The following is a 13,101-nucleotide window of genomic DNA, read 5'->3' as shown; positions in this document are numbered from 1 at the left end:
ATCTTACCATCCGTTTCGCATGTGCAGCAAACGGAACGGAGCCGCCAGTGTGCGTTGTCACCCCGCCATGAATTGGCCGATTCCGGTTGCCAGAACCGGACTGTGAGCGTCGTGTGAACCGCTCAGACGTCATGTGCTCAAGATAGTGCGGCCATATATATTCCGGGATGTATATCGGTTTGAAATCCCTCCAAACCGCAACATCATTCCAGCCTTGGAAACCCTTATCCCTCGCGGTTTTTTTTGCCTTTTTCTGTGCTTCATACCAAAAATCACGCAACCTACTTCACGCAACCAAAAATTACATTTCGAAACATAAATTTTTGTCTAAAAAAAAACCTGTATTGTTTTCGATCTTACCTAGTTGCCGCGTGATTTTCCCACACCCTCCTCACAACAGTGTTATGCTCAATGTCCCAGCAGAATTTGTGCTGTGTATAAATAAACAAGTTTAAATAAAAATAATAATTTATTTACAATTATATTAATAAGCTGAAAATTATAAATTAATACCAACCTCAAACCTGTTAAACCATGCATTGATTTGAGGCATCCATTCAGGATGCTTGGATATCTAACTCCATTGAAACAATGGAATCTCCATCGACGATTTAAACGCCGATGATATTACTCGGGCGGCTTCAATGTTTGTGAACCTGAAAATAAATGAAATAAATTCAATAGTGATTACTTCATAAATTATGTTGTAATTTTTTTTAAAAAAACTAAAACCTTAACAAACTTACATTGAAAGGTCGTCCTTCCACTGTGCCTCGTACTTGCGGGTAAATTGATTCCGCTGCGAAGGCACGCCGCCTCTGCGTTGTGAAGTACCGCTGGAAGAGGCAGCATCGGTTGACGGCGCAGGTGGTGTAGGTGCCTCTTCTTGAGAGGCACCTAAGGAAATATCATCCTCGCTGTTAGACGAACTAGCTGCGACCGCACCTGAGCGACCAGCTCTGGTTTTCGTTTTACGCATCTACACAATTTGATACAAATAATTATATAATTAAATTCAAATGTAAAAAAAAAATTCGACAGCACCTCCCCTATACCGGATGTCGCGGGGTGCGCGGCGTCGCGGCGAAAATTCCACTTTTTAGAATCTAGGAAGTGTGTATGGTATTTATCTGGCAAATGTGGGGAGACAAGAAAATAGTCTTTTGTTGGTAGGAAAATGGAATGGGAGTCGCCACCTAGTATTTTGGTCACTAGGAACCCTAACTGGTCTCAGAGATTAGGTACGGGGACTGGTTGCGTAAAGGGAAGGTATTAGCACCCCAAATACACCCTACCTAAGGTAAGCTGCATTGTTTATTTGTCTGATCAAATTCAAGGTCTCGTTGTGTTTCCTAGTTGTTGGTCCGTCTATGGTTCAAGAAAAGTCCTCCTCAATAAGGAGGTCCTTATCTTATCGGGTAAAACCTAATCCTCCTAATGTATATGTATGTTGGTCCGTCTATGGTCCAAGAAAAGTTCTCCTCAATAAGGAGGTCCTTATCTTAAGGGGTAAAACCTAATCCTTCTAACTGTCTATGTATGTTGGTCCGTCTATGGTTCAAGAAAAGTCCTCCTCAATAAGGAGGTCCTTATCTTATCGGGTAAAACCTAACTATTCTAACGTCTATGAAAAACCATATTTTTTATATCAGGAATACGTCTTACGTATAAATTCGTAATCCCAAATACTAAAAGAGGACAAAAAGATTTTTTTAGAATTTTTTTGAAATATTGGCCTAGTTCTCATGGCTTGAATAAACTGGTTATTAAAGCCAAAATGCATGCTAATACATATATTGTTTTGAAATTTTCTTTGTTGTGTGAAAAATATGATGTTATAATATTTATATATATATATTGGAGAGACTAGGCCGTATGCATGAAAACAAAACATTTTTTTTTTTGTAATTATGTATTTTTTATGTTTTGACGAAAACCGGGTATTTTAATACCGGATTTGTATCTTTACAGTATAAAAATACAAACCGATATTGATCAAAATATAGTAATAAAATTACAACCAAATCCCATATATTTTTTACTAATTTTTGCAGAATTTTCGTAATTTTTCACATATATATATAAGTAATACAAAAAATATAATATATATAATATTTAATATTAAATCGGGCTGGGCCGGCCCAAAACAACTGGGCCGGACTCAGCCCCAAAAGTGTTGGGCCGATCTCGGCCCAAAAATGGATTGGGCCGATTTCGGCCCAGATACTATTATACACTTCTGGGCCAGACCCGGCCCAGAAGACTGGGCTGGGCCAGGACCAGCCTGGCCCAGCAACAAACGCTGGCGGGGGGAATTATTTTCCCCCCACCCTTCTGCATGCAGAACGTTATTCGTTCTGCATGCAGGAACGAAAAAAAAGAAAATACAGTAATGAAGGGAGGAGGAAGAATTACCTGGCACGGAGGAGGCGGTGGAGCTTGCTGCGTTTCCGGCGGTGTTGTGGCGTTGCGGTGGAAGCCGGTGGTGGTATCAAGCGGCGCTATAGTCCCAACGGCAGCTCCAAGCAGTGCTGCTACCTCCCCCGGCGGCGACGTTCTTCCCGGCTCCTTGCTGTTTTTTCGTTTTCTATGTTCCCTCGCGGTTTCTAGCTCTCCTTCCTCTCAGTGTTGGGTTTTCGGTGTCTCTCTCCTCTGTTTCGGTTGATTTTCTCTCCTCTTCTCTCTCTTCGGTTTTTTTCTTTCTTCCGGGTCTCCTCCCTTTTTTCTTTTTTTCTTCTGTCTTCTTGGGTCTATTTATAGAGCCAAGAGGCGGGGCTTTTTATGGCTGCACATGGGGGGCAGGGGCTGCGGCGGTTGGTCGGCCATTCGGGTGCAGCTGTCGAGACGTTACTCCCCTGTTTTCTGCATGGCGCGCGGCGGGTGGTCGGCCAGCGGGCGTGGCTGGCGAGGTGCGGCTCCCTCGGTTTTCTGGCAAGGCATGCGGTCATGAGAGAGGCAGCACACGTGAAGAAGAAAAAACCCACCATTTTGCTTTCTTCCCCTGCTGCACGTCCATGGGAGGAAGAAAGAGGAACAGTGTCGTTCAAAACGACACCGTTCCGATCTTCTTCTTTTTTTTTTTTTTTTTTTTTTTTTGGAATGAAACGGCGTCGTTTTAGGCAAAACGCGCCGTTTCATTTAAGTCCAGCAAGACGCCAAAACGCGTCAATTTGCAAAGCAGCCCTCAATTATCTTCTTTCCTTCAATTGCATCCCTGCCAATTTCGGTCTCCGCCCCTATAGTTGGCCGCGTTTTTCACTTTGGTCCTTGGCCTCTGATTTATGCAATTGAGCCCTCAATTGATTAATAAACTTTCAATTTCTTCAATTAGGCCCCTGAATCGAATAATTGCAGCCCCTCCATTTACGCGCCTCTTCCAATTTGGTCCCTGATTTCGGATTTTCTCAATTAAGTCCCCAATTGGCCCTTAAACTTCAATATTTATGCAATTAAGCCCCTGATTTGACCTAATAAATTCCTAAAAAATATATTTTGGCCCCAGAACTTAAATTTCTTCTAATTAAAACCCAAATTGACTTAAAAATCAATTTTTCTTACAATCAAATCCCCTATAAATTCATTTAAAAATCCAATTAAGTCCATAAACATCCAAATTTGGGCTTTTCTCCTCAAATTTCAAAATTCCCCTCTCAATAGGGCTCTCATCCTTCAAGAATATACTGTCCTAACTCCAATCTTTGTATTTTTAACCTCATTGACCAATTTTCCAACCATTTTCTGAGCACTCCCACCTCTTATTATTTTTTTCTAATTTCTTCCGGCTATATATTTATATTTTTATGGGGGGAACCCAAAAATGGGTTACAACAGATGCCCCCTCTTTATAATGCTTACGGAGCAGAGGTTTTGCGCAGTAAGTTTTATAAAGATAAACCCCAAAACGGAACTCCCGAAACTGATCTGGTTGAAGCTTGATTGATCTGAAACTTGTCTTTTACAGCAATCCTCCTCAACTTGGAATCCCATCTGGCGATCTCCTTTAATCAATTTGGAATCCCATCTGGCGATTCCTTTTTTAATCAATATGAAAAACGAGGTCCCATCTGGCGACCTTCAAATAGCAAAACATGAGATCCCTTCTGGCGATCTCCTTTAATCAAACTTGGAATCCCATCTGGCAATTCCTTTTATTCAAACGAAATATGAGGTCCCATCTGGCGACCTCCAAATAGCGAGATACGAGATCCCTTCTGGCGATCTCCTTCAACTTGGAATCCCATCTGGCGATTCCTTTTATTCAACAGGTAATACGAGGTCCCATCTGGCGACCTCCAAATAGCGAAACACGAGATCCCTTCTGGCGATCTCCCTTAATCAACTTGGAATCCCATCTGGCGATTCCTTCTAACCAACATGTAATACGAGGTCCCATCTGGCGACCTTCAAATAGCGAAACATAAGATCCCTTCTGGCGATCTCCTTTAATCAACTTGGAATCCCATCTGGCGATTCCTTTCAACATGAAATATGAGGTCCCATCTGGCGACCTTCTAATAGCGAAACACGAGATCCCTTCTGGCGATCTCCTTTAATCAACTTGGAATCCCATCTGGCGATTCCTTTCAACATGAAATGAGGTCCCATCTGGCGACCTTCTAATAGCGAAACACGAGATCCCTTCTGGCGATCTCCTTTAATCAATTTGGAATCCCATCTGGCGATTCCTTATTACCAAAGCTGATATCGATGTCGTTCTTCCTGATGGCAGGGTTCAAAACTTTTCATTCTCTCTTTTTCTTGTTCTTCTCGTTGTTCCGGAATCCACTATGGTTCAAAACCGTGATTCTTTGCTATCATCCTCTATGATTCTTTCTTCGTCTCCAATCTTGTTGGAAAGCATCAAGGTCTCCTCCTGTAACGATCCAAAAAACATATATGCAATGCTTTATGATTAGATGTCATGCATGCATTCGTACCTGGTTTTGAAACATAGGCCCCATCACCTTCTTCGAGTTCTTGAGCCTCCTTCTTAACCTGAGCTTGCTTTTGAAGTCGCATGCTGGATTCATCTCTCGTGTTGCCTCCTATCATATTTTGGAGAAGAAATCTCTGACTTTCTTTAAGTAGTCCTTTTCCCAAAATGTATGATTTGTCATTGCCTCTTTGTCATGCTTTTGTCAAATGCTTTAGCTTGGTTTTCAAATCTATAGGCTTCCGTACATTTTAAACACGTAAAACTTTTCATGAAAACATCTCTTATTGCCCCCAGTGTAGGGGTGTGATTTTAGCCTAGGCTTTTGTATAGAAAAGGAATTCGTTCAGCCGATGCTAAACTTTTTTAGGTGCGATAACAACAAAACATGCGCTATTGGGATTAATGCAAAAAAAATGATTGTTGTGAGATCAATGCAAAAAAAAGAAAGAAGTCAATGGCCAAACTTTGCTTTATTGATTTAGGAGCGTACATCAAACATAATATCTTTTTACAGAGTCAGAATTCACAGGTCGAGCTAGGTCTTCCCCATCCATTCTAGCCAACTTCAGCGCTCCTCCTGAGAATGCCTTCTTTACTACGTAAGGACCCTCGTAATTCGGTGCCCATTTGCTTTGATCGTCTCCAGGTAACGGCAATATTTTCTTCAATACTAGATCCCCTTCTTGAAACAACCGCGGTCTAACCTTCTTATCATATGCCTTGGCCATTCGTTTCTGGTAAAGTTGGTGATGACATATTGCAGCTATCCTCTTTTCGCTGATCAAGTTCAGTTGCTCATATCTCACTTTGGCCCACTCAGCCTCTTCTAGTTCGGAATCCATTAATACTCTTAACGATGGGATTTCCACTTCCAACGGCATCACTGCCTCCATACCGTATACCAAAGAATATGGGGTAGTCCCTGTCGAGGTCCTGACTGTAGTGCGGTATGCGTGAAGTGCGAATGACAACATCTCATGCCAATCTCTATATGTGACTACCATTTTCTGAATAATCTTCTTGATGTTCTTGTTGGCGGCTTCTACTGCGCCATTCATCTTTGGTCGGTATGGTGAAGAATTCGAATGCTTGATTTTCCATTTAGTACACAGCTCCGCTATCATTTTGCCATTGAAATTCTGTGCATTATCTGTCACTATCTTTTCAGGAGGACCATATCGACAAATCAAGTTCTTCTCTATAAACCTCTTCACTATGTTCTGTGTTACGTGGGCATATGAACTAGCTTCTACCCATTTTGTGAAGTAGTCAATAGCTACGAGGATGAATCTATGACCATTGCTAGCTTTTGGGTTAACAGGCCCGATCACGTCAATTCCCCACATTGCAAACGGCCAAGGGGATATTAGATTAAATAGAGGAGCTGGTGGCATATTGACCTTGTCACTGTAAACTTGACATTTATGACATTTCCTGACATAATCGATACAGTCTTTCTCTAGTGTCATCCAAAAATAACCAGCCCTTTGGATTTTCCTCGCTATCATATGCCCGCTAGCATGGGTTGAGCAAATCCCCTCATGGACCTCCCGTAATGCCTTTCTAGCATCTGCCTCATTCAAACACCTTAGTAGGGTCCCATCAAATGATCTTTTGTACAAAATCTCTCCATCTAAATAGAAGTCTATAGCCAACCTTCTCAAAGTTTTCTTATCCGTTTTGGAAGCTCCCACCAGATATTCGTGATTTTGCACAAGGTTCTTGATATCATAATACCAAGGATGTCCGTCTATCTCTCCTTCAACTAAGCAACAATAAGCTGGGTCATTTCTAATGTCAATGTGTACCGGTTGTACCTTGCACTTGAGATCAATGGTAGTCATAGCAGCTAACGTGGCCAAAGCATCCGCAAAATGGTTCCCCTCCCTTCCCAGATGGGTGAATCTAATTCCTTCAAATTCCTTTGCTAGCGTGGATAGGTATTCCTGGTACGGCCTCAACTTGTCCTCCTTGGTCTGCCATTCCCCTTTAACTTGACAAATAATCAACATTGAATCTCCATATACATCTAACTTCTTTATCTTCAACTCTAATGCCGCTTCTAAACCGAGGATACAAGCTTCATACTCAGCTGTGTTGTTGGTGCACTCGAAATGTAGTTTAACCGAAACTGGATATTGTTTCTTATTAGGAGAGATTATTACCGCACCGGCCCCGTTACCATATACATTCACTGCACCATCAAAAAACATCGTCCACCAATCTGTCTTCTCTTCTTCTTTCTCTATTGACAATATATCTTCATCAGGGAAGTCAAAATCCAAAGGTTCATAATCTTCAACAGCATTATCGGCCAGATGATCTGCAATTGCACTTCCTTTTACGGCTTTTCTTGTCATGTATACTATGTCATATTCTGCTAATAGAACTTGCCACCTTGCAATTCGACTTGAGAGAAAGGGCTTGTTACAAATATACCTCAGAGGATCCACTTTTGAAATTAACCAAGTGGTATAGTATAACATATAATGTCGCAACCTCTTTGCAGCCCACACCAACGCACAACAAAGCCTTTCTATCTCCGTGTATCTAGACTCACATTCAGTGAATTTCTTACTTAGGTAATAAATAGCTCTTTCCTTCCTTCCGGTTTCATCATGCTGACCCAATACACATCCCATGGCCGCTTCAGTCACTGTTAGATACAATACTAGAGGTTTTCCTGATACCGGAGGCACCAGTAAAGGTGGATTTTGTAAATAATGCTTGATTTTATTGAATGCCTCCTCACACTCCTCATTCCAGGTTCCAGGATTCTTTTTCCTTAGTAGTCGGAATATTGGTTCACACGTTGTTGTTAACTGAGCTATGAACCTAGCAATGTAGTTTAATCTTCCCAAGAATCCTCTTACTTCTTTCTCCGTCTTAGGGGATGACATAGCTTGGATGGCCTTCACTTTATCTGGATCCACCTCTATACCTCTATCACTTACCACAAATCCTAACAGCTTACCCGATTTAACTCCGAATGAACATTTTACAGGATTGAGCCTTAATTCATACTTCCTCAGTCTCTCAAATAACTTCCTCAAAACTTCAACATGATCCTCTTCCCTTTTAGACTTGGCAATCATGTCGTCTACATACACCTCAATTTCCTTGTGCATCATGTCGTGGAACAAAGTCACCATTGCTCTTTGATAGGTTGCTCCTGCATTCTTCAATCCAAATGGCATGACCTTATAGCAGAACGTTCCCCAAGGTGTGACAAAAGTTGTTTTCGTCTTATCCTCCGAAGCCATTTTTATCTGGTTGTATCCTGAAAAACCATCTATAAAGGAATATGTGGAACTCCGGGCAGCGTTGTCTACTAAAACATCTATGTGTGGTAGCGAAAAATCATCCTTGGGGCTAGCTTTATTCAAATTCCGAAAATCCACGCACACTCTAATCTTCCCCTCCTTCTTAGGCACCACAACAATGTTAGATACCCATTGCGGATATCTAACGACTTCTAGAAAACCAGCATCCCATTGCTTCTCGAGTTCTGCCTTGACCTTGATCCAGACATCCGGGTGGGCCCTCCTCAGCTTCTGCTTGACTGGCTTACAACCTTCTTCCAACGGTATCTTGTGTACTACAATATTTGTATCCAAACCAGGCATATCTTCATAGGACCAAGCAAAGACATCTGAATATTCTTGTAATAGGGTGATCATTTTGATCCTTTGTTCAGAAGTAATTAGGGTACCTATTTTTAACTCTTTCTTAAGCTGATCACTGCCCACATTGATGGTTTCAAGTTCCTCAGCGATAGGCTTCCAAGTCTGTTCCTGTTGTTCTACTAGCCTAGTGAATTCACTGATATTGCTTTCATCCCACTCTTCTTCTTCCATAGCTATCACATGCTCGTTCAAGTTTGGCCATTTATTCTTGATGCTAAATGTATGTGATGTTGTGGGAGATCCGCTTTCAGGATTCCTGAAAGCGGGAAGTGTTTGGTGTAAATGCATAAAAAAATAAGGCAATTTGTGAAAAGTGCATGATCTCACAATTTATTTAAAGAAAAGGTGGGCTCCATGACAAACATAAAATCTAGCTGACATCATGAGCCTTGATTGTCAACTAGAGGAAATAAAAGCAAACATAAGCAATGACAAAAGCATGTTAAGACAAACAAAATTGGTTTACATTTTGAAAACCACTGGAGCTTCTTGGGTCACCCAGTTCTGAAACTTCTCGTCTTGAGCTAACTTGCGCACAAAGGTCTTGGCGGATACTTCTTCTATGGTGTAGACCGTCAGTTGTGGGAGTGCTTCATCTCCCTTTCTTGCTACTGTCTTCATGTCATCTCCTTCCACCTTGTTTTCCCCCAAGGTATTTATGCTCATGTTTGACGGCTTCTTTATCATGTTGCATTATGTATGCAGCTTTTGGGAATGACACGCTAAGGGGAGGGATTTCCAGCTTTTCTTCATCAGGCTCTCTTCCTTTAATTCTAGCCATCCTTCTTGCCCTTCTCCGACTAGCAGCCCACCGATAATCCTCTTGGTTAGGTTGGTACCCTAGCCCAAATCTTTGAGCAGCACTTTTCATCTTTGCCAAATTAACCCCTTCTGGTATCCCGATAATAAGGTTATACTGAAATGGGATTCCGCGGTTCAAGAAGCATAGACTTGCCATCCTTGCTGCTTCTGAGATCCTTGGCCTTCTTAGCACTGTGTTTTCCGGCACCCAGTCGGTGTTCACGATCTCAAAGGCATGGATATTGTTACCCTTGCAATCACCCGCTTCGATAAAAGGCACAGCTACATTCTTTGTCATGGATACTGTCTCCTCGGCCTTGACAGTTACCAACATCCCATTCATGATATACTTCAGTCATTGGTGCAATGACGAAGCTACTGCCCCCGCTGCATGAATCCAAGGTCTTCCTAACAACATACTATAGGAAGGGTGGATATCCATAACCTGAAGTGTTACTAGGAACATTTGTGGTCCCACATATAGCTCCACTTCTAAAGTCCCAATTATTGGCCTAGGCGACCCGTCATACGCTCTGGCCATCATAGTACTTGGCTTAATATGGGATTCATCGATCGGCATTTCTTCTAGCATGTGTTTTGGCAACACGTTAAGGGCCGAGCCATTATCACTGAGTACTTTTCCTATGAGGCAGTCCTTGCACCTAACCGTAATGTATAAAGGCTTGTTATGTCCGGTACCTTCAGCATCGAGCTCGTCAGCTGTGAAGTACAGGTAATTCGTTGCATGGATCCTCCCCACTAGATGCTCCATGGTTTTATGTTCGATGTCTTGGGGTACATATGCCTCATTCAATACCTTTTGCAAGGCGTTTCGATGCGGCTCAGAGCTGAGTATCAAGGACATAAGGGAGATCCTAGCTGGAGTCTTCTTTAGTTGATCTACTATGCAATATTCGCTATGCTTGATCAACTTCAAGAATTCATTCGATTCCTCTTCCGTTACTGGCTTATTAACTTCTAGTGCTTTGTCAAGATCTACCACTTCTTTGCCCTTTGCCTTTCTCAACTCCTCGGGCGTAAAGCAACGACCACTCCGAGTCAAACCACTAATCTCGGTTTGGAACAAGGGAAGTGGAGTTTGAACGTTGGAGGTATAGCCGTAATTGTAATGCATGGCATTGTGGTTTCCTTTTGTGCAGGAAGGTTTGACCAAGATTAGCCTTGGTGGCCCCTTAGCTGTTTGTTGGATCCTACATACTCCTGCCATCTCATCTCGACCTTCCATCATACTCACCTCACCGCTGCTCTTCATGGGTTCAATCCTCAACTCCCCTGTTTTTAGCATTTTTGCAATCTTTTCGCAAAACTCGATGCAATCCTCAATATGATGTCCATCTCTTCCATGGTATTCACAGTAATCATATCCCTCCAAACGGCTCTCCACCTTTGTCTTTAGAAATCCTGATTGTACCAACATGTCGTACAACCTCTTCATGGGCACCTTCAACACCTTGCATTGATTTCCCACTTCGATCATGCCTATTCCACTACTATTTGGGGCATGCTTAGGTAATGGGTTTGAATTAACATTGGGCTTGTCCTCAAAGGATACCCATCCCATCTTAATAAGCTCCAACAACCTCTTCTTGAAGGCGTAACAGGTTTCAATCCCATGCCCGGGATTACCCCCATGGTACTCGCAAGCCAACTCGGGCTTGTACCAACTCTCTTCGTTCTCCATTCTTGCTCTAGACCGGGTGTTGTGGACCTTGGATGTGGGACCTATGTTTCACGATCTGGCATGCATATGATAAATTAAACAAATGCGTGATGAAAATATGATGCTCGTGCAAATGTATATTTTAAAATTGATTCATGACTTTCGTAATCCTTTAGGCAAGATTTCTGAGTTGACCCGATTGCTGTAAAGGAGGGTTTGCCAAGTTCTTATCATTGTAGCTTACCAAAACATTTTAGAAAGAAAGATAGGTCATGACCTTCTTATAAATAGAAGTCATTCATACAATGATTACAAAACAGAGCGTTATACATTGTTACCCTTTAAAAGGCGCTTCCCCTATTAGCTAAGTCCCCAATAAAACATGTGATGGCTGCCATGTATTCCCGATACTTTGAAGCATCATTTCCAACTTGGGTAGCTTGTCGTTGCAACCTTTCCGCATAACGGGCTACTTGCTCGACCTGTTGCGTTATATGCCTTATCTTATCATGGAACACAGTGTTATCTGCAATTATCACTTCGTTGCTGGCTCCTAGGGCTTCATTACTTCTTTCCAACACTCGAACCATATCATCCGACCGGGCCAACTTATCCCTTACCCTCTGCAGTTCTTCCTTTTCGATATCCAGCTCGGCTATTTTGGAGTTAATTTGGACTGTAAAGCTGTCCATGTAGCCTTGACATTCTTGACGCTCTTGCTTAGCCTTACTGAGCTCCTCCTCCATCTCGAAGTAATGGCTTCTCAATTCCCTCAACTCTTCTACTTGTATCTCGATCTCAGATTGTAAAGTCATCATTCTTCCTTTCAAAGACTCAGCTCTTTTCTGGTAATCTCTCATATCAGACTCGGCGGCCTTTCTTGCACTTCTCTCTTCCTCAAGCTGCACCATATATTGAGCTCTAATCCTTCTTTCCTCTTCTATGTCGAGCTGGGCTAGCCGATTCTTCTCCTTTTCAACTTCTATTTTCTTTGAAAGAATGCTCTTTCCCTTCTTCAAGGAATCCATCACCTCTTTGTCAACATTCATCTTGCCTTTTGTTGATCTTTTAACCTTTGCCAACTCTTTTTCTGCGAGCCCATTCTTCTTAACCAGCTCATCATATTCGGTCATTCGTTTCTTTAGCTCAGCCTGGACCCCTTTTGCTATTTCTTCCGCTACCTCGGCCCTTTTCTGCCATTCCTTTAAAGATGTCAATTGTTTATCCTGTTTTTCCAACTGCTGGTTCAAGTAAACCCTCATCGTGTTTTCTTCCTCTAATTGATTTTCTAACAGTCGCAGCTGCCCTTTGCTCTTGCTGAGATCAATTCTACATTGTTCTAGCTGCTTTCTCAGCTCTTCCTCAATATCAGTCCTTTTCCTTTTTTGTTGCTCTATTGCTGATTCTGGATGTTTTGGTATGGAGAAACCCTTTTCTTCAGAAAGCTCTTCATTCCTCCAAACGGCATAATTTTGGCTGAATGATGTTTCAAATGTGCTCCCTTCTTCCTTTTTTACCATCAGGGGTCTTTCCCAATCTTGTCGGATAAGCTCCATTTCTTCGAGGAAGGGTTGGTGCTTGAATAAACCGATGAAATCAGCTAAACCCAGAGTTCTTGGCGCGTACTGCATTCCACCCAACTGTCTTGTTACTAGGGCGGGCGCGTAACTGATGTACCCGGTTATACCAATCAAGGGAACCCATATCTTATTTCCACAGCTCATTATGCAGATGGCATTGTTCATCCATGGTGCTTTCCATTTGAAGTTGCTCCTTGGCAATGCTGCATATTTATCTATCCATGCTTTCTCATCCCAATTCTTCCAAGTCTCATCCATGGTAACCTTTAACGGTCGTAGGTCAAACCACCAAAAGTTGTTAAAAATGTCCCTTGGTGTTTCGATATGACTGATAATCCATAAATACAACATAGGGGTGCAACATCTCATGGCTCCTTTTCCATGCATTCTGCAGTGATTGAGTGATAACATGGTTTC

General features: G+C 42.2%; 1 protein-coding gene across 1 annotated transcript; it reads right to left on the bottom strand.

Moving 5' to 3' along the window:
• Positions 1-5,427: 5,427 nt before the first annotated feature.
• LOC112328962 (uncharacterized) lies at positions 5,428-11,005 on the bottom strand. Its single transcript, XM_052456472.1, has 4 exons — positions 10,342-11,005; positions 9,869-10,143; positions 9,315-9,739; positions 5,428-8,758 (listed from the first exon to the last, which is right to left on the bottom strand). Exons 1-4 carry the CDS (start codon positions 11,003-11,005, stop codon positions 5,428-5,430), a joined length of 4,695 nt encoding a protein of 1,564 aa, XP_052312432.1.
• Positions 11,006-13,101: the final 2,096 nt, after the last annotated feature.

Source organism: Populus trichocarpa, chromosome 10 (genome assembly GCF_000002775.5).
Source record: "Populus trichocarpa isolate Nisqually-1 chromosome 10, P.trichocarpa_v4.1, whole genome shotgun sequence".
Lineage (NCBI taxonomy): Eukaryota > Viridiplantae > Streptophyta > Magnoliopsida > Malpighiales > Salicaceae > Populus > Populus trichocarpa.
This window is presented reverse-complemented; position numbering and strand designations above follow the sequence as displayed.

Excerpts from the sequence above, each read along its gene's own strand:
- LOC112328962 (XM_052456472.1), bottom strand. The coding sequence starts at position 11,005 with ATGGGATGGGTATCCTTTGAGGACAAGCCCAATGTTAATTCAAACCCA. Across the intron at positions 9,740-9,868 it reads TGTTCCTAGTAACACTTCAG|GCCGAGGAGACAGTATCCAT; the intron begins GTTATGGATATC and ends GTAACTGTCAAG. Across the intron at positions 8,759-9,314 it reads CCAAAAGCTGCATACATAAT|TGAATTCACTAGGCTAGTAG; the intron begins GCAACATGATAA and ends AAGCAATATCAG.